The 23,592-nt window shown below is 41.7% G+C and overlaps 1 protein-coding gene across 2 annotated transcripts in view; it reads left to right on the forward strand.

Annotated features, from left to right (window-relative positions):
• Positions 1 to 19,043, forward strand: part of COG2 (component of oligomeric golgi complex 2) — a 54,964-nt gene extending 35,921 nt beyond the window's left edge. The window contains exons 10-18 of one of the 2 annotated variants that reach the window (XM_074988659.1): positions 382 to 521; positions 4,867 to 4,928; positions 6,275 to 6,426; positions 7,372 to 7,572; positions 8,594 to 8,666; positions 9,198 to 9,340; positions 12,170 to 12,309; positions 15,636 to 15,816; positions 17,904 to 19,043. In XM_074988659.1, coding sequence (XP_074844760.1) covers positions 382 to 521; positions 4,867 to 4,928; positions 6,275 to 6,426; positions 7,372 to 7,572; positions 8,594 to 8,666; positions 9,198 to 9,340; positions 12,170 to 12,309; positions 15,636 to 15,816; positions 17,904 to 18,005 — 1,194 coding nt within the window. In that variant the 3' untranslated portion in view covers positions 18,006 to 19,043. The remainder of the gene's footprint in view (positions 1 to 381; positions 522 to 4,866; positions 4,929 to 6,274; positions 6,427 to 7,371; positions 7,573 to 8,593; positions 8,667 to 9,197; positions 9,341 to 12,169; positions 12,310 to 15,635; positions 15,817 to 17,903) is intronic. The other variant, XM_074988660.1, reaches the window with a different exon arrangement.
• Positions 19,044 to 23,592: the final 4,549 nt, after the last annotated feature.

A 23,592-nucleotide genomic window follows, 5' to 3' on the forward strand; every position in this document is an offset into this window, starting at 1 on the left:
CAGACTCATGGGGCTTCTGCTGTCGTGCTAAGAATAGCTATGTAGACCTTTCTGATTGTGCTCTGAACCCCCCGCCCATGGGTTTCAGACCCCAAGAAGATACCTCCCCCACCCGGGTTTCCGCCCCCAAGATGGTAACATCTGTGTGGCTATTTTTAGAACTGAAGCTTGAGCCCAGGTCTATAGACTCAGGCTCTGAGGTCATGGCCATGAATGGTGTTTTTTGCAATATAGACCTATCTATGGAGATTGGAAATGGGGAAGTGTCAGCCGACTTTGAGAAATGAGTACAGCTACAATCGTATAAACCACACAATAGAGTTAGCTTATAATAGGAAACCTTGACATGTAGTAGTCAGAATGCGGTTTTTCTTCATACAGAAATACACCATAAGCATGGATTTTGTACAGAGATTTGAACGACAGTGTGGATCACAGGCCAGCGTGAAAAGATTAAGACAGCATCCCGCCTACCACAGCTTTAACAATAAGTGGAATTTGCCTGTTTATTTCCAAATCAGGTCAGTATTTGCTCTTTACTTTTAAGGGAGGAACAAAAACAAAATTTAGCCATTGTAAAGAAACATAGCCCAGTGTCAAAACTCCTCTGTCCTTGGGAGCTGTACAGGTTGAACATCTCTAGCCTGGCACACTCAGGACTTGACCAGTACTGAAAGAGAGAATTTGCCAGAGCACAGGTGGTCAATACTGTCCAGCAGCATTACCAACACTTCCACTGTTTACTGGGCCATTAGAAGAAGTTTAGGGGTAAATTAGAGCTGAATATGACAGCACAGAACACTGAGAGCCAGGATTGGTGGCTGTAAACAACCTTTATGGACCACAGGAAACTTGGCCACACCCACGATAAGTGGTCATCCAGCTAACTAAAAGCATGCTGGATTGTTGATGTTGCCAGGCAAGAGAGTGCCAGACTAGCGAGGTTCAGCCTGTACTTATTACATAAAAACAGCTTTCTTAAAATGCAGTAGGAGCCAAAATGAAAGTAAATCATAAGAAAAAGCATTAATACTGCAAAATGTTAGAAGGGCATGTAATTATTTTGTACTGCTTTCACTCAGTTAGGCTAGCCACGTGTATTTTGTCAAAAAAAACAAAGCAGCAAAAATGTAGCACTTTAAAGACTAACAAAGTGATTTATTTGGTGATGAACTTCCGTGTATATTTTGTATTTGTTATATTAAAGTTGGTATAAAGTCTCACAGCTGATAAGACTGCCAGGGATTCGTTAGACTAGTTTCCAAATCTTGTGTCTTCTGTAGCTCAGTCCTTTCTCATCATCTTATACAGATATAATAGAAGTTTTGCAAGGCTGGTGAAATGCTTAATACATTTGCTATTATGGTAGAGTTCTAGTTTTTCTCTTAAGCTCTAAAATAAAGGGTTGAGCATCCTATCTGTTAATCTGCCATGACTATGGTTTAGTTGCACCCCCGACCCCTTCTCTCATTTGATTGTTAGGTCTTATGCCCTTATCGTTTCTGAGGTGGAATCCTGTGTGTTCTATTCGTAGACCAGGTCCTGAGCTAACGTAGCTTGTGTACCTCCTACGTGTTGGACTAAATGTGTGCATTTTTCCCTTCTGGAGCTTATAACTTGAGGTACACACAGAGGATCAAAACAGCTTTTTAAATAGACAGCTGTATAATCTTAACAGTGAGAACGACGTATAGTATAAAAGATAAATAACTTGTAAAATCAAGGTGTAGATGCATCTGCCTCACCTAGAGGCTTGCAATCCATTGGCAGAGAACCTGGGGATGTCCCTCTCTAGTGTCTCTCCCAACAGATAGTCCTCTCTGTTATTCTCTCTGAGAGTGTCAGTTTCATCCCCCCCCAGGAAGCCATGTGTCTCCAATTGTCCCATATATTTACAGCCTGGGAATCCACCCTTCCCCTCTAGGTCATTGACTTCAGGCGGTAGAAGGTGTGAATGGCCCTTGTGTAGTCTCTTAAATATCCACCTATGGGTGCCTGTGCGAATCCTCTGTTGTATGCAGTGTTGTGGTAAGCCGTGTTGGTCCCTAGCATAGTAGAGAAACAAGTTGGGTAAGGTAATAGTGTTTATGGAACTAACATTTGTTGGTGAAAGAGAAGCTTTTGAGCTACAGAAAGCTCTTATTCGGGTCTGGAAAAAGTATGTATGAGGTGGAGCTTGATGTTTTAATACCAGTATGTAACACACATTTTGAGGGACTTCAGAGTGAAGTGGCCCATTATCACCAATCCAGTCACAGGGCAGAAAGGAAAAAATGCTGTGCAGGGCATTGAGTGGATTATAGATGGTTGAATGGTTGTATAAGCCATAAATCCAGCATCTCTATTCGGTCAGTGATTTTCTTTTAGTAACTAGCAAACTTTAGAATCTAAGATGCAAGGCTCACCTTTTGATGGTGTTGGGCAGATTTCCTTTGAGAATGAGGACTGAGAGATTAGATGTAGAGTTGTTGGATGTTTTTGTCTTTTATCATTTTTCTGTGGCAAACTTCCGGTGGTGAGAGAGGCAAGTTTTCAAGTTCCACAGAGTTCTTCAGGGATACAATCATTTTTTTTTTCTGTGTAAGTTTATTTGCAAGCATAGTGATTTGTCTCATTTCACCCACATAGTTGTTACTGGGGCATTTAGTGGGGCTAAATGAAGCGCACCATGCGTTATGTTAGCTACATGCAGGACCCATGGATCTTGAATGCCTTTGTTCGCTTTTCTGCCTATCTACACTCACCTTCTTGACTTAACCCAGTGTTTCCCTCCAGGAAGCCCTGTGCAAGAATCAGACAAGCTCTTCTGGTCGTGTTATTGCTGTACAGCACAAATGAGTTTTGCAATGTGACTTCTATAGAACTGACAAGAAACACCAGCCTATTGGTTCTTTCTGAAAATGCTTTGCTTGTGGGACAGTTGAACTCAGGCAGACTTCTCACTAGTTTAAAATATTGTTTAAAGCATTAGTCTATTTTTAGCATTCTTCTTAGATCTCATGGCTTTTCTTCAAGACTGATCCTTTGGTTTATTGTCCAATTTTTTAAAAAATGATAAAGTAGTTTCCACATCACCTCTATGTACAGACATTTTGTGGTTGGATTCAGAAATAATTCTGAATATTTCATTGTGAACATTTTTATCACACAAGCAAAGAAAACAATACTAAGTGGTTAAATGTGACATCAAATAATTTCTGTGCAGGGAAATTTATGCTTTAAAAAGCCTTTTGGTTTAGATAAAACTTGGAAATACATTAACTCCCGCATATTGAATTGGAATTTTGTTGAAATCTTCATATTGGAATCTCATACTTATTTCTAATGTACATGAAGTTAAGGCTGCCCTTTACTTTTTTTTCACCTATTCATATAGCATAATGAAAAGAATAAATGGAGGCAAGAATTGGAGGGGCATCAGGTGAGATGCATAAATGCGTTACAATCCTTCTGCATCATTGCTAGTTCAGCAGTGGTTCATTATAAGGCCAGAAGGGACCATTTTAATCACATAGTCTGTCCTTCTGTATATCACAGGCAATAGGACTTCATGGTATCAGATTTGAGTAGTTGTTCATTGTCATATTTCTTATTCTTAATGTCTGAAAGCATTTTTCACAAATTGTTAGTTAGTAAGATTGTTAGATCAATGGTGGGAATACAGTACTTAGTTATTTTATGCTTGAGATCCTTTGTTTATATACCTGTTGCCAAACTAGATCACAGTGGTCTGTCTGGTCCACTCTTCTGCCTCTGGCAGAAGACAATAGAAGACACTTCTGGGAAGTTGCTAAGAAGGAGCTGCTCTTGTTTCACAAAATTCTATGTTGTTAGAAATGGCCGTGATGCAATAGCAACAAAAAGAGGTACAGACACTGGCAAAAGAAAAATCTCTTGTGAGCAAAACTATAATAATAGCTTTGTGTCAGGTAGGTTGAAAAAATATTTTAGCATTTACTTTATCTAGCTAACATGCTCCTGAAAACTACAATGTAGACTGTCTAGAGTATTGTACAGATAAGTATCTTTAGGTGAAGTACTTTATTTCAGTAATGTATGCGGAACCTTTGAAAGAACTGGAAGTTTGCAGCATTGATTTTTGCTTTTATAACCTCTCAAGTTTTTTTTTTTTTTTTTTTTTTTTTTTTTTTGAATGAGGTCAAGGCATCCCGGGAGGAACTATTGATTTTTGTCAGGTACAGAACTGTTTGCAAAACCTTGTGCCACTCGCTGTTCATAAGCAAACATGCAGAAAACTACAGGCATCATGATCATGTGACTTACCTGAAGGTTAACTAAAGCAGATGTAAAAAGTGAGACAACGTCTTGACTTTTGCCAATGTGAAAGCAAAATTAAGCAAGTTGGTGTTTCTGACTAAAGCTATAGACGGTCCTCAAACTTGCTTCTTTTTGTAGGATGTTAAGACAAAAACTTTTGTGTGTTTTCTGACTTCATTTCTGCTTGGAAAATTCCATTGTTTATCTGGTTAGGAATCAAACTAAAAACCAAAACCAAACAGCAACAAAAGAAAACACCAAACCCCACTAGATAAGCAGACGTGCTTTCTCTCATTATATAGTATCAGAGGGGTAGCTGTGTTAGTCTGTATCTGCAAAAACAACAAGAAGTCCTGTGGCACCTTATAGACTACCAGAATTTTTTGACCCCTCAGCAGGTCAGAGGGTCTTTGCCCATGAAAGCTTATGCTCCAAAAAAAAAAAGAAAAATCTGTTAATCTGTAAGATGGCAAAGGACTTCTCGATGTTTTTTTCATTATGTAGTTGATAGTATCAGGAGTGTTTAGATGCCAGTTTAAATAATTCATGACCTGTAGTACTGAACGGTATTTACTTTTCTTTTGTCAGATTTAGAGAGATAGCAGGAGTCTTAGAAGCTGCACTTTCAGATAGCCTAGAAGAGGCACCAGGTAAACTTCCTTTACTAAAATGTGTGGGTTTTACTGTGTAAATAAAACCATTTCCAGATAGTGTTGGTGATTGTCTATGAGAGTAATCAGTCACACTAAACTTTTTGATCTTAAAATCATGGTGGTCTTTTGATTAGTAAGTCAAGTAAGATGGCTAGACCAGCTCATTAATACAAATCAGAGTATATGGTTTATACCATTGTGGTGAGGTATCTCCATTACTGTAAGTCTTTAGAAGATGCAATGAAAATTAAGCTACACTATTGGGCGCAAACATCTTTGCTTTCGTAACTGTAATGTTCTGAATATCAGAGGAACAAATGGTCATTTCTAAGGAGCAGCTGCACTTATTACTCTCAGTGATATTGGCTTCTACTCTGAGTCATTTATCAGCTACACTGTCCAAAAATTAGGTATTAGGAATGCATTCAGCTCTACCGAGCGAATCAGGAGGTTCAAGCAGTGAATCTACACAGTGCATTAGGAGACAGAACATATTAACTGGAAGTGAAGGGGAAGGACCGTTGCTGTGGAAAGAGTAAAGATCCAGGAGAGAGATGTAGAATTTCTTTTAAAAAACAGTAAAGCAATGCAACTGTGTGATTGTTTTAATGGAATTTATACAATCTATATAAAACACACTTTCTAAGCACAGAACTAAAGATTATGAGAAAACTGGACAGCAAAGTTGGAGGTGGGCACATTTGCCTTTGTTTTTAGGAAATAGGCATTACTCTTAGAAACAAAATAAAAGGTATTTACAGACGGAGAGTTAAATGCTGTCCATTTGCCAGCAATATAACAATTGCCAAAACTGCTTTAAAAGTATTCATTTGATCGTAGATGTCACTGACTGAACTTCCAGGGGTTTTTCTCTAACACTCCTTTAGCGCCAATAGCGACGACAGCTACCGTTTGTTCAGTTGCTCTTCTGACTGGCAACTTTCATGCACTCAGTCAACCCAGTAACTTTTTTTACATGTACCTTGTGAAACCTGGTAAGATAACTAAAACCATCTCTGAAAGTGATGTTATCATGTCAGGCGGATGGTCAGTAAATATGGAATCAATGTAATCCGTATCGATTCTTAGGTCACCTTTTTGGCACAGTTAATGGACACTTGAGATCAAGTTTGTCTGATATTAAAATTTTGCCTTAATTTACCAAAACTGTTTATTATTGGTGGTGATGAAAATAACTTTAAAATGATTTTTTAGGTTTAAAGTATTTTCATTAAAAAGCAATAATAAAAGTACAGTACCAAAGCCTGTGAAAAGTAAGATTTTAAAAATAAGATCTTAAATCATGATTAGTAATATAACCATTCTCCCCTAATTATTTTTAGCTGGAAGCTCATTTTGTCTTTTGGCCACTCACCTAGTATGGGTGAGTCTTCTGAAGTGTTGGTCAGATCAGATGTTTTTGCCATTATTAGCACACCGCCTATGGAAATTTACATTGCAAATTTTAGCACGCTACTCTGTGTTCATTAATGAGGTAAGAGAATCACATGCTTATGTCATTGATACTTCGTGATGGCATTTATGCACAAAATGAAAAGTGTTTAATTGCAATTATAACATGTAATATTTTAGTATCATTTAGATTAAAATGTGTAACAAATGAAATTTAAATAGAGCCCTGAAACGTAGAAAGATTGCAACACAATGTTAATGGTTACTGTTAGGAGCTATCTTGAACCATTACTGATATAAAAAAGTGCTATAGAAAGACAACTCACTCACAGAATTGTCTCCTCTGAATTCATTATAACAGAACTGATAATTATGCTTCAATTCTTCTGTGTTGCAACTGAATATCAGGAATGTTATTGGCAATGTCAGTGTACATTTGGGGAAATAAGCCAGAGCAACCCCCTAATATTCATAAGAGTAATGTTTTTAGGAGTGTAAAAATAAAGAAATTGCACTATCCTTTGTAAAATTAAAAAAAAATAGTGAGATTTTCAACTTCCATCATTCTCCCTGTCTCTGCAATCTAAACCAGACACAGATGAGCTGGGTTTTACTCACAAAGGCTCATGACCTAATAAATTTGTTAGTCTCTAAAGTGCCAAAGATCTGCTAAGACTTTAAACCAGACACAGTAATTTGACTGTCATCACCACATTTTATGGACTTTGGCCTAAAGAAAAGACTTTATTATATAGAATTTGTTTGAAGATATATTTGATTTTTACACAGTGCCGTTCTGAGATGATGTTATACAGTATTGGATATTCTAAGTCCTTTTGTATGAAAAAAAATGCCTATATGAGCCAGATACAACAGGGCAGAAGAGATACTTAGATGCTTAGAAGTTCTGCAGGTGTTGTACTGTGTTGAGAAAAAAATTATGGACGTTTTAATGTCATACAGTTGTGAGCTCATCTGGAACTATATTCTCAAAGACTGATGTTCATTTCTCATTTGGCTACTACAGCTTGTGCTCAGGCCCATTTCCAATGAAAATACAAAGGACAACAAAAAATCTATGGCAACCAGTAGCAAGGAACCCTCTGTAAACCCAAGCCCCTGTGAGGACCAAGGAGATGGCGCTTCTCCAGAAGCACAATGTTTACATTTTATAACCAATACTCAGTTGGTGTATGTTGCTGCAGATCTAGACAGACTTCAGGAGCAGGTTAGTACACGCTACTGTGCATATGAGAACATTTTCATTGACCATATGTCAGTACTGTTCAGCATATTGCTCACATCTTAAATACTTAATAGTGCTGAAACTAGCATAGTCTAAGGGCACATCTACACTTCCCGGAAGATCGACCCAGTCGAGGTCAATCTTCCAGAGTTTGATTTTTGCACGTCCGATAGAGATGCACAAAATCGATCTCTCTGAGGTTGGCAATTGACCCCTGTACTCCTGTCAGCCTCCCTCAGTGAAGACAGTCGGGTAAGTCAATTTCAGATATGTCGATTCTAGCTACATATCTGAAATCAACTTACCTGCCTAGTGTAGACCAAGCCTCAGTATGGGAAGTGTCATTAGGGAGATAGCCTTGTTTATATTCAGTGGCTAGTTACAGAGATACAAGTGTAGGAAATTAAGGGGTCTAGTTTTTCAGTAAAATGGATTTTTTGGCAGCTCTAGAAACCAGGTTTCTCCATTCACTTTTCACACCAACTACCATTGCCCATTCTTACACCTCACCCTGTAGGAATAGCAAGGATCCTGTGTCCTGGGGCACAGTACAAGATCAGGCATCATGTTTTGAGTTATTTCTGTTTTAAATAAATATTTTCTGATTAGCCTTTGAGCCTTAGCGACGTTTTAGGGGTAAGAATGAGTTTAAAACATAATTTTAAAACTCACAAGTGGCCTGTGTTGTACAGATCTATTTGGGAGGGATTTCTGTGCTTTTGATTAAACTGAACATCCTAAAATCTTTGAAGAAGCAAGCTTGTTGTTTGATGAATACTGTGTTTCATTGATTCTAAATGTTTGCCTTGAAGACCACGGTGGCAGAGGCACCAAACGCTTGATGCTGTGTTCTTGAGTGTAGCATATGTCTGGTTTTGTCAGTAAAATATATATGCAGTATTTAAGCTTAACACATCCGTGTCTTTTTACACGAGATTTTTAAACCTGAAAGAATAAACTCAAATATGTTCATAAGAAAGGTTGTATGTCTGTTTTTGTTCAGCTTCCTGGACTCTTGGAAATTATCAGACCAAAACTTGAAATGATTGGCTTCAAGAATGTATCCTGTATCACAGGTAAAACTGTGAGTTTGATTTTAGACATTCAAACAAAGGGAAAACATTATGCACATGTATATTTTTGTAATATTTAGGAGTATGAGTTTAAAAATAAAAAAAAAACTATAGCTTTTGACAGTTCTAATCCAAATTAGATTTTCAAGAACAGTAATTAGACGTAGTCCTAAATGGGCGCTTCAGATCTGGAAAAAATTCTACTGAGCTTTGGGAGAGTTTGTTTCTGAATCTGAACTTTATGACTTTGCCTCATCTCTACTATTGCCAACACCAGAAAGCAATGAATCCAATGAATGTCTCCCCCTCCCCTTCTTTTTCTCGCTGTGAGTTGGACTTTAGTAACATACTCCTGAGTTGTGAAATGTTAAATGTAGGATGTCATTGCAGAACTAATATCAGAAATGTCTGTGTTACAGGACATCTTGTTCTAGGATATGCATAGAGTGGGGATGGGAAGGGTTGCATATGTTTGCTTACGTTGGGGCTTAGAAGTGTAGCTTAGCTGTAACTTCAACTTTTGTAATTCCACAGGAGCCTTGGAAGACTCTCAGGCTTCTTTATCAGCCTCTCTCCCTACCTTGAATAATAAGATTATTCAGGATTTGAGTGAGTCCTGCTTCAGTTACATGAAAAGTGCATTAGAAGTACCAAGACACTATAGAAGAACCAATAAGGTCAGTGCTGATCTCATGTGAAAAAAGTACTTTTGTGAAAGTCATAGACTGTGAATACGACCGACTGATGTAGTCAAGGTTTCTAGCACACCTGTCTATAACTGATTGCAACCACTCTTACTTTGTAACTGTTTCATTCTTGCCACACTCAATAGAACTTTGATATGGTTTTCCAGTAAAGTATCACACTTGGCCCTGGAAGTATGAAGAGTTGTTAAAACATGGTGTCACCCTTAGCTGGCCTAGACAATACTTTTGGTTTCAAGTGGCAAGTGCCCCTGAGGCAAAACACTTGTGCAACTGCTGGCAGGCACTCTTGTAGGCAGATTGGAAATTACTTGGAAACTGACCTGCCTTCTCATCCATAGATGTGGTCCTTTTCTCCAGAGTCCTCCCACCCATCCTCTCCTAAGTCTGAGTTGTAAGCCCAGTGGCTAGGTATTATGTAGAAACTGCTACTGCTAATGTGTTTGTATCTGTTTTGTGGACAAATAGCACACATGAAGAAATTACTCTGTGTGCCTTCAGAGACAGCTACACTTTTTATACCCTCCAAGTACAGCTATTTTTAGAGATTCTGTTTGCTAGAGACTCGAGACAGGAATTCTGTGGTAGATCATTGAAATAAGTCCATGTGACCTTGGGCAAAACATTCTTTCTCTGTTGCCCCTCTGACAATTGAGGGTTTGCCTATCTCTCAGATCTGTTATGTGGGTAAGTACACTAAAGAGTATCTAAGACTAGGGCTGGCTGGTCAAGCAGAATAGGGCTGGGATGAGGAGCAAGGAGTAGAGGAGGGACAGGACCGGGACAGGTTTTGGGCATGGGGCAGACTCCTCTTCGGAGCCTGGAATGGGACCAGAATTGCGGAGCCTCATCATTATTGTGCTGTCATCAGATGTCTGTGAAGTCCCATGGCATTATGTCTCATCCCCTCTTGTGCTGGTCCAGGTAGTTGTACTCTTTCTGCTGCAGTCTCTCTCTCAGCAAGCTCAAGTGGCAGAGATCTGTTTTTCAGGATCAGAGGTTGACTCACATACGTTATCAGTATAATGCCACACAAGTGAATTTATTACATGGCTATTTTCTGGTCCCAGTGCACGTTAATGTGGTGCTTCCAAAGACATAGGCGAGACAGATACCTTGGCTACCGAAGAGGAAAAATGGTATTCTGATACGGTTGTCAGTGTCATTGCGGTTTCTGGGCAATCCCTGAATCATGGCATTGCAGAAGGCAGCCCATACACCATAATGTGGGGGATTGCTGACCACAGGCTGATTTGCCTCAATATGCAAATTGTATGACTGCCTGTTGTATCTTTTCCTGTTCACAAAACAAGACAATACAATGATGAAACTCCATTAAGGTAGAATGAGGGCAGCTTGGTGATGTATAATCCCTTTGCAGAGCATGGACGTGCTGAGTTAAGGTTACCCATGCAGTCTGAAGTCTGCCATTTTCTGCAGTGCCCTAGTACTTGTTAGCCGATGGTCAGGTGAGATGCCACTATGCACTTGTATTAATATGAGATTTCAACTGCCAGGGCAGAGCTCACTAGTGACCGGGCTGAGAGCCACTGAAAAGCAGCTAGGTTCTTTGTTTTGTGTTCAGTTTGCACAGTAACAGGAGGAGTCAGGTTACCACTTAATCAATTACTTTGTTTATTTATCTAACAAGTTAAGCTCTTACAGTTACAATGTTGCTTTATTTGTTTACCTAGTGATTTAAGCTCTTGTGGTTACAATTGTTACAAGGTTTATTCTTTGATTACAAATAGCTCACATACGCTCTAATTCATAGATCTATACTTGTTAAATGCACACAAAAGAAATAAAAAGTAAAATAGCTAGCAGGTCTTATTCTCACCCCTGCATTACCAACGTGGCTTGGCCAGTTTTTCTCTCAATCCCTTGGGATGAAGTCCTCTGTCCCTTTTTTCCAGGAGTCGGGCATCCCTGGAGAGCTGGGGAGACCCCCACCCTCCTGTCTGGCAGGAAAGATGATTGGAGCTCAAATAGGGGGTCTGCCAGAGCCCTCTTTTATACCCATTGGGTCATGTAGGCTTCTCCCTGGGTTTTAAAAAAAATGCCGATTGAATTAGACTGTCTGATACTGGTTCTCACAGGCAGTTCAAGGGTGTAGTTCACACCTGTGAGGTAGAGACAATTGAGGGCATTTGTTTCTTAATGGGCCTGAGATTTTTCCTCCTGTCTGGGACAAGTGTCCTGGCGAATCAACTGATGGTAATTAGCCAAGGGCAGTCCGAGGCCTGGCTGTTAATTAGCCCATTGTTCTTAGCTTTGCTCCTGAGCTTCAAAGGCTGTGGCTAAGATAAGCCCATCTGCGCTCTCGGGCATTCCAGGGCTGGGCTATTCCTTTTAACCCTTTTGTGCTCTGAAGCACCTAGGGAAGGCAAGATGGAGTAGAGCAATAGGGGGGTTCTGTCTGGCTACAGTACTCCCCATTAACACACACACAATTTATTCTGCCCATCCCACAGTCACTGCATGTACATGCTCTCATCTTCCTTCACCAGCGACTCACCCTCACCCACAGGATTCTGTCTGATGCTATTAAAGGGGAGAGGAGAGAAAAGTTGTCTGTGCCACCTTCCTTCTATTCTCCTACAGCTGATGGTCAGAAATCTCAGTTTTGCTCAGCTCAGCATTCTGCAAGTGGCTGATCCGGGCCCAAGCAGAATGAACTTCATTTTTGCCTTTGAATATACATTGCAGTTCACAAATATGGTATATTTGATGTTGGAATTCTTAAAGAAACAAGATATTTATCTGCTCTACTCTCCACTGGTTTCCCACATGATTTACCAGGAGGTGCCAACAAAAGCATCACCTTATGTTGACAGTGCTCTTAAGCCTTTCTACCGACTGCAGAACGAGTACAAGGATATAGTGAAGCAACCCAGGATTCATCAATGGTTGGAAGGTGCCCTGTCTGAAAGCACACAGAAGTAAGTGAAAATGCAGTCAAACCATACAGAGCAATGTCAGTATTGCCAAAACTGTTACCTTAACTCGCAGCTCAGTTTTTTGTTATTTGCAAAAGCAAAGCAGAAATATGTTCCATTGTTAGCATGATACGTTTGTAGGGAGGTAGTGTGGTCTTGTATGCCACATGCAGGCCTGGGAGTCGGGACCCAGCTTCTCTTCACAACTCTGCTGCGGCCAGGCTGTGACCCCTTGGGTAAAACAAGGCTTCATCTACTCTAAGATAAATTCGATTTTTATTAAATTCAAATATTTAACCTCAATATTACGAATTCGAATAAAGTGTCTGCAAAGCTTCGACCCTCCTTTTTTCCATGTGGAATCTCCGCGTCTCTGTTGCCCTGTGAAAGTTTGACTGCATGAGCAGTGCATTGTGGGTACCTGTTCCACAGTGCCTTAGCCCCGGTTGCTTGTGGGTGTGTCATGCTGAAGTCCGAGAATTCCAAGCAGTGTCCCAGAATTCACAGGATCAGTAATCACCTGAAAAAAAAAACTGGAAATCGCGCCATTTCCTGATGCAGCATTTCAGCACAAGCATGGATCCCCAAATGCTCCAACTCATAGCACAGATCGTTTCGGCAGCCATGGTAGCTGTCGCACCCTTTGTCTTTCAATTCCAAAGCTCAGTAATGGTTGGTTATCATAATTGTGCTTATGATGATGATGATGGTGGTTTGGAAGAGCAAATCTCCCAGCTGTGGTCCAAGAACTCAGAGCTGGTGGCTGCCATGAATGCATTGCTGACAGTAGAGTGGCGGTTTTGGACTCAAGAAAGCAGCACACATTGGTGGGACCACATCGTTATAGAATCCTGGGACAACCAGCAGTGGGTGCAGAACTTTCGCATGCACAAGTCCACTTTTATGATGGCTGGCACCCGCCCTGAAGCACAGCAACACCAAAATGACGCAGACTTTAACGGTTTACAAGTGAGTGGCAATTGCACCATGGAAGTTTGCAATGCCCGAAAGTTACTGGTCAGTGGCAAATCAGTTTGGGGTGAGCAGATCTGTAGTGGGGTCTGTGGTGGTGAAGGTGGCCCAGGCAATCTGTTGGCATCTCTTCAGGAAGACTGTGACCCTGGGAGATGTACAGGCCATAGTGGATGGCTTTGCTGCCCAGGGGTTTCCTAACTGCAGTGAGGCAATAGATGGTATGCACAGCTCCATCATGGCCCCAGCACACCTGGCTTCAGAGTATACAAATTGAAAGGACTACTTCTCCGTGGTGGTGCAGGGGTTGGTAGATCACAAAAGCCGTTTTGCTGACATCAACATTGGCTGGTCAGGGAGGGTTCATGACATGCACATTCCAGAATTCAGGACTGTACCAAAAGCTCCTAGATGGGACTTTTTTCCCTGATCAGAAAATAAAGATTGGTGACCTGGAGATGCCTATTGTTATATTGGGCGACTCTGCTTACCCTTTTCTCTCCTGCCTTATGAAACCCTATAGAGGAGCCCTAGGCTCCAGCAAGGAAAACAGCAAAAAGCCTGGAATATTTGCTAAAATGCTGCGTGGCCCCATGACACCAGATCACTCTCTGGTTGCCTGGCATGGCAAGGTGTGCTACCGTGGAAACCACCACAAGTCAGGCCTGCCCAAGAACCTCATGAAAAAATATGAGTGCCTGGATGAGGCCTTTGAGGAGATCTCCAAAAAGGAGAAGCACTCCATCCCAAGAAACATTAACACACTGTTGTAAGGGGCACAGAACCATAGCTAGCAAACCTGTATCTATGCACAACCCTATGGCTGTATCCACCCCCAACCTGCTTCCAGCATGCGGAATAAATGACACCCCAAACCGCTTACTCCAGGGGGACTGGGGACTGGCGTGGAGGGGCCCGCCATGGAGGGGACTGGTTCCAGGTCAATGGTGAAGAGCTCTGGGCTGTCTTACACAACTTCCTCTGTCGCCTACTTGTTGCCCCCTTCCTCCTATCAGTTGCCCTCTTCCTCTGGGCCACCTTGCTCCTCTGGGCTCACCCCAAAATCCATACCAGGGCCTCCACAAGTGTTGTAATTCAGTCCAGTCTCCATGGTGGGGTTGCTCCCCATAAGCATATGCAGATGTTGATAATAGCAGCAGGTCCATGGCAGCTGTCCCTGACCGCTAGTTGGCTTCCCAGATTTTTAGATAGGCCTGCTGGAGTTCTTTCACCTTCACCTGGCATTGCATTGAGTCACGGGAGTAACCTTGGTTGGTCATCTCACGTGACATCTGATCATAGATTGCCGCATTTCTCTTGGCCACCCGAAGTCTCTTTGCCACTGATTGGTCTCTCCAAATGGCAATAAGATCCAGAATCTCCTGGGGAGTCCAAGCAGGGGCTCTCTTGCAAGCCTGAGAAGTGCTAGGCAGATCACTACCCTAAGTGCTCATGGTTGAAGTAGAGGGCTACCGAAAATTGCTACCTGTGTCTTGCAATGGCTACCAATGTGGTGTGATGCGATGGGCAAAGGAATTTTTTCATAATGGACTCCCTTTATATTTGCAGGGCTGGGCTGCTGAATTCTAATTCAAATTCCAATTCAATCAAAACTGCGCAGACTTACTTTGACCTTCTGCCTGCACACCTGAGAGCAGCGTGCAATGTAGCAGCCATGCTTGGAGGGTCATCGCGTAGCTTTGTGGGATACATATGGGACACTTATTGAAGCTGATAAATTCAAATGAAGGACATGGCACTTCCACACTAGCCTTGACTCGAGATTTTAAATTCAAATTTGACATTATACCTTTCCTGTAATATCAGTATTTTGGAATCAGTATTATGGCTCAATAAATCAAGATAGTAGCATTAACTGTGAAGAGTCACATTTTAATATCAAACTAACACCGTGGAATTCGATTTTATCTCATAGTGTAGACGCAGCCTTATTCTCTGCTGCACTTCCCCCCCCCCTTTAAAATTTATGTAAAGCTTTTGAGCTCTAGGAATCAGGGGCTCTGTTTGAGTTAAGTATGTTTTATTGTTTGAGTAATTACTCAATTGACAATGAGTTGTTTAATTATTGCACACTTCATAGTGTTTGAACTCTAGAAATTACACTTACTCTCTGGGTGGGTACAAAGTCTCCTGAATGGAAAAGAGACATGTCTAACACTGAGCTCTTTTCTTTAAATCTGCCTTTATAAACCTCTCTTGATGAGAGTGTGTCTCATTCTTTAGTGAAATGTCATTCTCTTTTTTTTGTACTTGTCTTGGGTAAAATGGCATACTGCCTGAGATCCCTACTCCTGTAGGAACTTAACTTTTTTCTCTCTTGACCTCTCTTCACGTAGGTATTACGAGACTGTTTCAGATGTTTTGAGCTCTGTTAGGAAAATGGAAGAGAGCCTGAAAAGGCTGAAACAGGCCAGAAAAACTGCAGTTCCAAACAATGTGAGCTCAAACGGAGGCATGACTGATGATAACAAAATCAGGCTACAGTTGGCCCTGGACATTGAGTACTTTGGAGACCAGGTAAGTTAGAAAAACCTAATGGAATAAAGGACTTGTATTTCTTGTGCCCTGGTCTTAGCCGTTTACCGCTCTGTTCAGGTTTACTAGAAAAAGTTGCTTGAAAATGCCTCTGTTAATCTGACTTCCACTAATGCTTCTTTAAGCATACAATAATTCTCAGTTACCACCAATAAAAAATAAAAAGTTATACTTGTTTCCACTTTAATCCTTTAATCATACAAATTGGGAAGAAGTCTTGCATTTCTTTGTTTAAAATTCAAATTATTGCTGCAATGATCTTCAGCACTTTCAGTTGTGAGGAAAAAGCACAAGCAGAGAAATAAATCTCTTGTATGATCCTGCACAAGGAATTCCTTCATTCTCGTTTTGGCTCTGACCCACACGTCTGGCAGCCTTAGGAATATTTAACACAGTGTGTCTTTATGTCAACTTCTTTTGCTAGCCACACATCAGTTACTACATGAGGTATAGCTAATCTTTTTGAAGGGCTGTAGAGATGCCAACAAAGCAATAACTATTACGCAATGCTTAAACTTGATTCACTTTTGAAATATCATAACAAAAAATAGAACCTCGACACACAAAAGCACAAAAAATGAAGATGTGCAGTATTCCTAAGCTTTTTCATGTGTTTGTATTTGTAACCCTTTTTTCCTCTTGTCTGTCTTCTCTTGTCACTTCCTTGCAGTGACTGTCCCTTCATGTGTGATGTTGCTTATTTGCTTTAAGGCAGTGGTTGCCGGCCTGGGGTCCGTGGGGGAAAAATTAACACAAATATCATAGAAAATAAGTTTTAAATAAATTGCAAAGTTACAGTTAGTATTTTTAAATATCTTCCATTAATTTCATTAATTGCTGTCCAGAAATCTGTGTTGTGGTTTCCTTTTCCATTTCATGAAGTGCGCATAGCAGCTAGAATCGGCTTTCATAACGTCCCATGAACAGTTTGTGGGGTGATTTGGCATTCATGAGTGGTTTCAGGGGGGGACTGGTGGTCTGCATTAGTGAAAAAAATTGGGACCTACTGTTTTAGGATGTTCCATTAGTAAATTAGTTATCCCGTGTGCATATGTGTATACTTCAACTTCAGATTATGCAAACTGAACATTCATGCTGAACTGTGGACGTATTATATATTTTCAAAAGCAAAACATAAGTACTTCAAGCTACATGCAGCTTCACAACATTAGTTAGCAAAAAATGTTGCTTTTTTCCCTTTCTTTATGGTTGTGAGAAAAATAAGTAGGTCCTTTAGTCCATCAACTTTCCTGTAAACACATGTTCCATGTTAGTGGAGTTCATCACAGGAGCAGAGGGGAAAGGCTTTGGGGGGGAGCCCCTTTTTAAAAGAAAAGTAGCAAATACTGTTACTGCATAATTATCACTTTCCATTCGTGCACACAGAGCGTATTTTAGACCAGACCATCTATAACCACTGAGAAGGTAAATTTGAAAGTTACCCATTGTTACAATCAAACAAAATAAATCTTATAATCACTTCAGTAGTTTAAGTAATAGTTTCTCATTGCACAAGGCACAATTGTCAGATGTGTCCCCAGAGAGCAAATTTTCAGAAGTGGCAAGTTTGCCAGATAAACTTTGTAGTGATCATCAGCAACAAGCCACCTGGAAATCTGCTAAATATTTGCGTGCAGAACACGTATTAGATGAAAAGTCTCAACAATAGCTGGCCAGTCATACTCCATTTCTAAGGAGGAAGCCGTGCTAGTCTATACACTATCAAAACAAAAAGCAGTCAAGTAGCACTTTAAAGACTAGCAAAATGGTTTATTAGGGTGAGCTTTCGTGGGACAGACCCACTTCTTCAGACCATAGCCAGACCTGGTCTGGCTATGGTCTGAAGAAGTGGGTCTGTCCCACGAAAGCTCACCCTAATAAACCATTTTGCTAGTCTTTAAAGTGCTACTTGACTGCTTTTTGTTTCCGTTTCTGAAGCAACACATGTAATGATGGACTTTTTTGTTAGCACACAACAAAACATACTGTGTTTTCTAGATTTTTACAGTAAAAAAAAACACAGAGTGTTAGAAAACAATTTAATGCTTTTGGCATGGCTTTTTTTTTAGATGCAAAAGATGGGATTACAGACAAGCAACATCAAAAGCTTTTCAGCTCTTACAGAGCTTGTTCAAGCAGTCAAGGATCAGACTACAGTGGAACAACCTTAATATTCTTGAAAACGTGTGATGAAGATTGGGTTAATCTACAAAAGCAGGAGGGAATGATTTCACTCTTCTTTCTTTTACCAAACACTATGTAGCAATGAAGTGCTTCCTAATGCTTCTCTAGCAACAAGTCAATGCATCTTCTGTCAAGATACCCAAAGACTTACTTCAACAAAAAAGTACGAGAGCATTCAGCGTAGTTTTCCATTGTATGGAAGGCAGTTTACAGCATCCTAAACTTTCTACTTTCGATCAGCAAAGAAAATATCTTTATTTTTATTGCAAATCTCAGTGTGACAAAACTGACTTAATGACTAAAATAAATATATAATAAATTGTCTTCCTAACGGTGTCATTGAAATGAAGAAAGCAGGGTGCATGGGAGTCCCTGGGCTTATGGGGCTTTTAATCAAAATGTTTAAATTACATATCGTCTTGAAACTTAATTTTCCAGTGATGGTCCTGCGTGCTGGCATCTAGCATATAAATGTGCCACTTGTTGTGGCTGCTTCCTGACCTCTAGAACTAATAAATGTATACATACGGGGATAAAGAAACGTCAGTGGAATGAAAATACTTCTTTCTTGTTATTGCAAAATGATCACAATGGTGTATTCTCCCCTCTGAGATGGTTCTTGTTGAGTCCTGCAAAAGAATGGAATGTTTCTATTGTCCCTTTAGCTGAATTTTTCTCAGCACTTATTTTGGCACTTCTTGTCTTTAAGGGTCCTAGAGTGCTTTATAAGCTATGGGTCATTTTATCCCCTAGTGATATGTAACTACATCTGTGATGAAACTGTAACAGTGCTTAACAATGCTATGTTATAAAATTTTAAAAATGGAAATGAAGACTGGATAGTTACACAGACTACAGGTACGCTGAAAGTAACTTACCAGTTAGGTTCCCAACTTTCTAATCGCACAAAAATGGACACACCTGCCCTGCTCCTTCTCCAAGGTCCTGACCCCCTACTCTCTCCATCTCCTCCACCCTCACATGCTCTCACTGGGCTGGGGCAGTGGGTTGTAATGCAGGATGTGGGTGAGGCTCTGGCTGAGAGTGTCGGCTCTGAAGTAGAGACAGAAATGAGGGGTTCAGGGTGTAGGGGAGCTCCAGGCATTGTGAGGGGAAATGTGGGCTTTGGCTGGGGTTGTGGGCTTTGGAGGTGGGGCTAGGGATGAGAGATTGGGGGTGCCAGAGATGGCTTCAGGCTAGGGCCGAGCGGCTAGAAGTGCAGGAGCAGGTTCAGGGGTGTGGGCTCTGGTAGGGAATTAATGTGCAGGAGGGGGTGCAGGCTCCAGGAAGGAGTTTGGTTGTGGGATGGACCTTAGGGCTGGGGCAGCAGATTGGGTGCAGGCTCCAAGGGGCAGCGCTTACCTCAGGTGGCTCCTGGTCTTCGGCAAGGCTAAGGCCAATTCCCTTGGTGTTTCATGCCATGTCTGGGTAGAGTGCCTAGTTTTTATGAGAGGCTGTTGACTGGAGACGGTATTGTATGAAAAATATATGACAAAAAGCCTTAATTTTTCTCAAGGCTTGTAAAGCTTTGGGTATTTCCTGAAGCCCTAGTCTGTCCAGTTGTATTTTCATGTAAAAGGAGAGAGAGAACGGGGCTTCGTAAAGTGGGAGGGTGGGAAGAGTGGCTGGTTTTGCAAAGATGCAACATGCAGAATATTATCACAAGCGACGGATGGCACTATACAGTAAGCGCTCGATTTAACGGCCCCTGATTTAATGGATCGTAAACAACAGACACTGTCCGCCAGCCCTTCCGCCTGCCAAATAAATGCCAGTGACTCACTAGAGCCACCGCCACCACTGGGACTGCCAGGGCCACTGCAGGCCGCCAGCACTGGAGGAGTCATGCGGGGGTGGGAGGGGTTGTGCGGGAGCTCTCCTCCCCAAGCCCCATGTGCATGGAGCATCTCAGTGCCCAGCCGCTGCTGCCTGCAATGGCTCTGAGCAGCAGCCACCGTGTCACAGGCTGCTGCCCATTGGCAGGCTGGGGGCGACGGCCGTGCTCTGCCTTTGTGGGGGTGGCTCTGAGCCGGGGGCTAGAGGAGCCACAGCCCTGACCGCGCCAAGAGCCATGGAGGGTGGAAGGAGCCAGTAATCAGGAGAGGGAGTTGGAGGTGTGAGGGGAAGAATGGGGCAGGAGGGGAGAAGGGAAGCAGTGGGGCTGGGAACAGGAGTGAGTGGTGGGCTGGGAAGGTCAGTGCATCATCATACAGTGTAACCATTCGGATATAATAGACTTTTGGCATTAACGGACACATCTCCCCCCGATTAGTCCATTAAATCGGGGGTTTACTGCACTGGAACTCCCCATGTGCTTGTCCTCACAAGCAGACTGACAGCAGAAGTTGACACCTCTGCTGCTCTGGTGAGGTCTTGTAACGCCCGGGACAGCACTAAAGCCGGGCTGTGTGTTTAATGCAGACTGTCCGCAGCTGTTTGCTAGGCTTGTCTCTTTTCTCAAACACAACCACCTCTTCTCCCTGGCTTCTTAATAAAATGCAGTTTGAAAGTTGCTGTTCTCAAGCCATATCTGTCAGCTTCCCTCTGAGTTTCCAATACAGCATGTGACATCCTGACAGCACAAAAGAACACATTGAAGCTTATTTTGGCAGTGCATTCAGTATGCAGTTTACAATAATTTTTTCAATCAATTAAGAATAGACTCTGGACTGCGTTTTCTAGATCTACAATGTTACCATCTGTTTCTGTAAAACAGTGGTAAGTCTTATGTGACTCGCAGCTATTGATAGTAGTTTCAATTTCAGCCAACATCTCTTCCTGAAAGCTGGGAACTGTGCCTTCATGAGCGCTGTAAAAGATGGTGGGGGGGTTGTTTTGTTTTTTAAGGTTTGTGGAAGCACTTTTTACTTTGCAGCATATTCTGCACATAGATTTGAATTCAGTTATCTTCCTAATGGAATAGTGCATTCCAAAGCCTGCATGTGCCACTGGCTGCAGGTGGATTGTTTCATGCTTCATTTGCCAAACTTTTTTTTTTTTCTGAATCACAAGGTTCTTTCCTCCTCAGGAACCCCCAGCCCCTTTGTATACAAAGGTACATTCATTTCCTCCTTAAGACCAGCAGTAAATTGAGAAGGGGAGGCAACCACCAGATAGTAAACCAGTGATGACTTAAAGGCTCTTCTGGCTGTTACAGAAATGTCTATTTACATCTTAGTTTTGTACATCAGTGGGCCTGGCCTGTTCTATTTTTGATAAAGGAGAGTAGGATTTCCATATCTTGCTGAGATTAGAGGAAATTTGCATTGATACTTATAAGACACCAGACGAGAGGCAAAATGGTCCCCACCTTTGAAAGCTGTTTAACCAGGCACACTTTCCAAATAGCATAGGGGAACTGGAACTGGAGACCCTATCAAGTCTCTACAATAAATATTTTGCTGCTGTGTTTTACCTCCTTTCAGAAAGTCATTTGATTTTTCAGGGAACACGTCTATTTATAAAAGCTCCAGATGCTACACCCTGCCTCTTGTCCTCCTCTATCATAGATTGTTGCACAGCTGACTATTCCTAATAACTTGAATGTTAATTCTCTGTATGCAGAAGATGGGTAATAGCAAGGCCCTAATGGACTTCCTGAAGTCTCGCTCCTCTCCCTTTTTAGGTTACAAAGAAGTCTGCCTGAGATAGTGTTTCTGTTGGTATGAGGGTTGGTTGCTGTGAATGTCATGCATTATGACTGAAGAGCTTTACTAAAGAAAGTTTTGTAGTATTTTTCTAAAGGCTGATTGAAGTCTGGATTCTTCCGAGCTCCAAAATTGTATTCCACAGCCAGATCCAGTCAGCCGAGCGTACCGTTTTCTCATTCCCCTCTTCCAGCTATCACCACGTCTTCAGGTGCTAAGATGGTCTTGTTTCAAACAGAAAATAGCTTACCTCAAAATTACTGTATTTAGTCAATTATCGCAGTGTTTACTTCGTTCTAGGGACCACTGTCAGAGATTCTTCTCTCTTCTCTGCTGTTCCCCTGTCTCCCACTGCCCAGTTCACTGAATATTTCATTTTGTGGGCTACTGATGAGCCACAGAGCTCAGATGGGGAGCCTGGACTCCCAACAGAGCAAGGCATTAGTGTACTCATCAAAAGGCTTTGAGAAATTTAATACTCTTGGTTTTTCCTATCAAAACCCGTTCAATTTGAGATAAATAATGTGGTAGTATTCTGAGTCTTGACATAAAGGGGCAATTATAGACAAAGAATATGCTTGTGAATAATAGCTCGATGCCCCCAGCCTCCTTTTTTATTAAAATGTTAAGTTTCTATTGAGAAATGGCAGCTCTAACGTGACATTTTTGGTAATGGTGTGCTTACATAGCCTTTACAGTGTAGTTGTACACTGTAAAATAAGGTGAAACGGTTCCATATTCATTCTTGCCATAAGCCCTGCACAAATATGCTCAGTTTAAAGAGCTTTCTCTAAGTGCCAGCTTTGCAGATTCACCTGTGGGCATGAAAATCAATCTGGGTTCTTCCTGGCTAACACATCGTAACCAGTACTAAAGATTCTTCAGCTGGAATTTAGTTATTAATTCTGGTTGTGCATGAGCCAGAAAGGAGGCAGTCTTCCTCTCATGTGGCTCTGTTGACCCTGCAGGGCAAAGGTAAGTAAAAAGGAGTAAACTTAAACAAGGGGCACAACTGGTGTCCAGTGGATTTTTATACAGTCAGTGAATCTTTAAATGCCAGGTAAGCTTGCATCTCATCCTTACAATGCTGCAGTGCTTGAGCCAACATTTATCCCTTCGTAGAAGAAATCAAGAAGAGAAGAAGGCGATGGATTGGACATACCCTTAGAAAACCAACCACCAATATCACAAGATTTCCTTAAGTTGGAACCCACAAGAAAAAAGGAAAAGAGGATGCCTGAGAAACACCTGGCTTACAGACCTGAAGGCAAACGCTAAAAAGACGGGATACGCCTGGTCGGAACTGGAAAAGATCACCCAGGACAGGGGATATTGGCGAATAGTTGTCAATGGCCTATGCTCCAAGATGTAGAAGTGGATGAGGCTTACTAGTACTAGCAATCTACTCATCCTTGCCCACAGCAGTTAGCCCCTTCCTGCCCTGCGTACACTCTCTCCCTCCTTCTCACTTGGCATCTATGGTTCCATGCATTTCCCTTTCTGCTAAGTGCTCTCACTAGCATTAGTTGGGCAGGGCAGGGACACCGGACGAAATGGAACTCCTTGTCTGTGACATGAGCTTTTTTGCTGAAGAGCTTTCTAGCACCACAATGAGGATAGCTGTTCGCTCAATGAGACGTGTGGGATGGACTAACTCTTCTGGGGAGCCCTGGGTTATTAGATTTTGTGAGGGGACCCTGGAATCTGGGGTGGGACCAAAAATGAGGGGTTCAGAAGACAGGCAGGAGCTGTGTGGGTTGAGGTGGTGAGAGCTCTGACTGGGATGCGGGCTCTGTACTAGGGCAGGGAATGAGGCATTTTGAACATAAGAACATAAGAATGGCCATACTGGGTCAGACCAAAGGTCCATTGAGCCCAGCATCCCATCTGCCGACGGTGGCCAATGCCAGGTGCCCCAGAGAAGGAG

Source organism: Carettochelys insculpta, chromosome 3 (assembly GCF_033958435.1).
Source record: "Carettochelys insculpta isolate YL-2023 chromosome 3, ASM3395843v1, whole genome shotgun sequence".
NCBI lineage: Eukaryota > Metazoa > Chordata > Testudines > Carettochelyidae > Carettochelys > Carettochelys insculpta.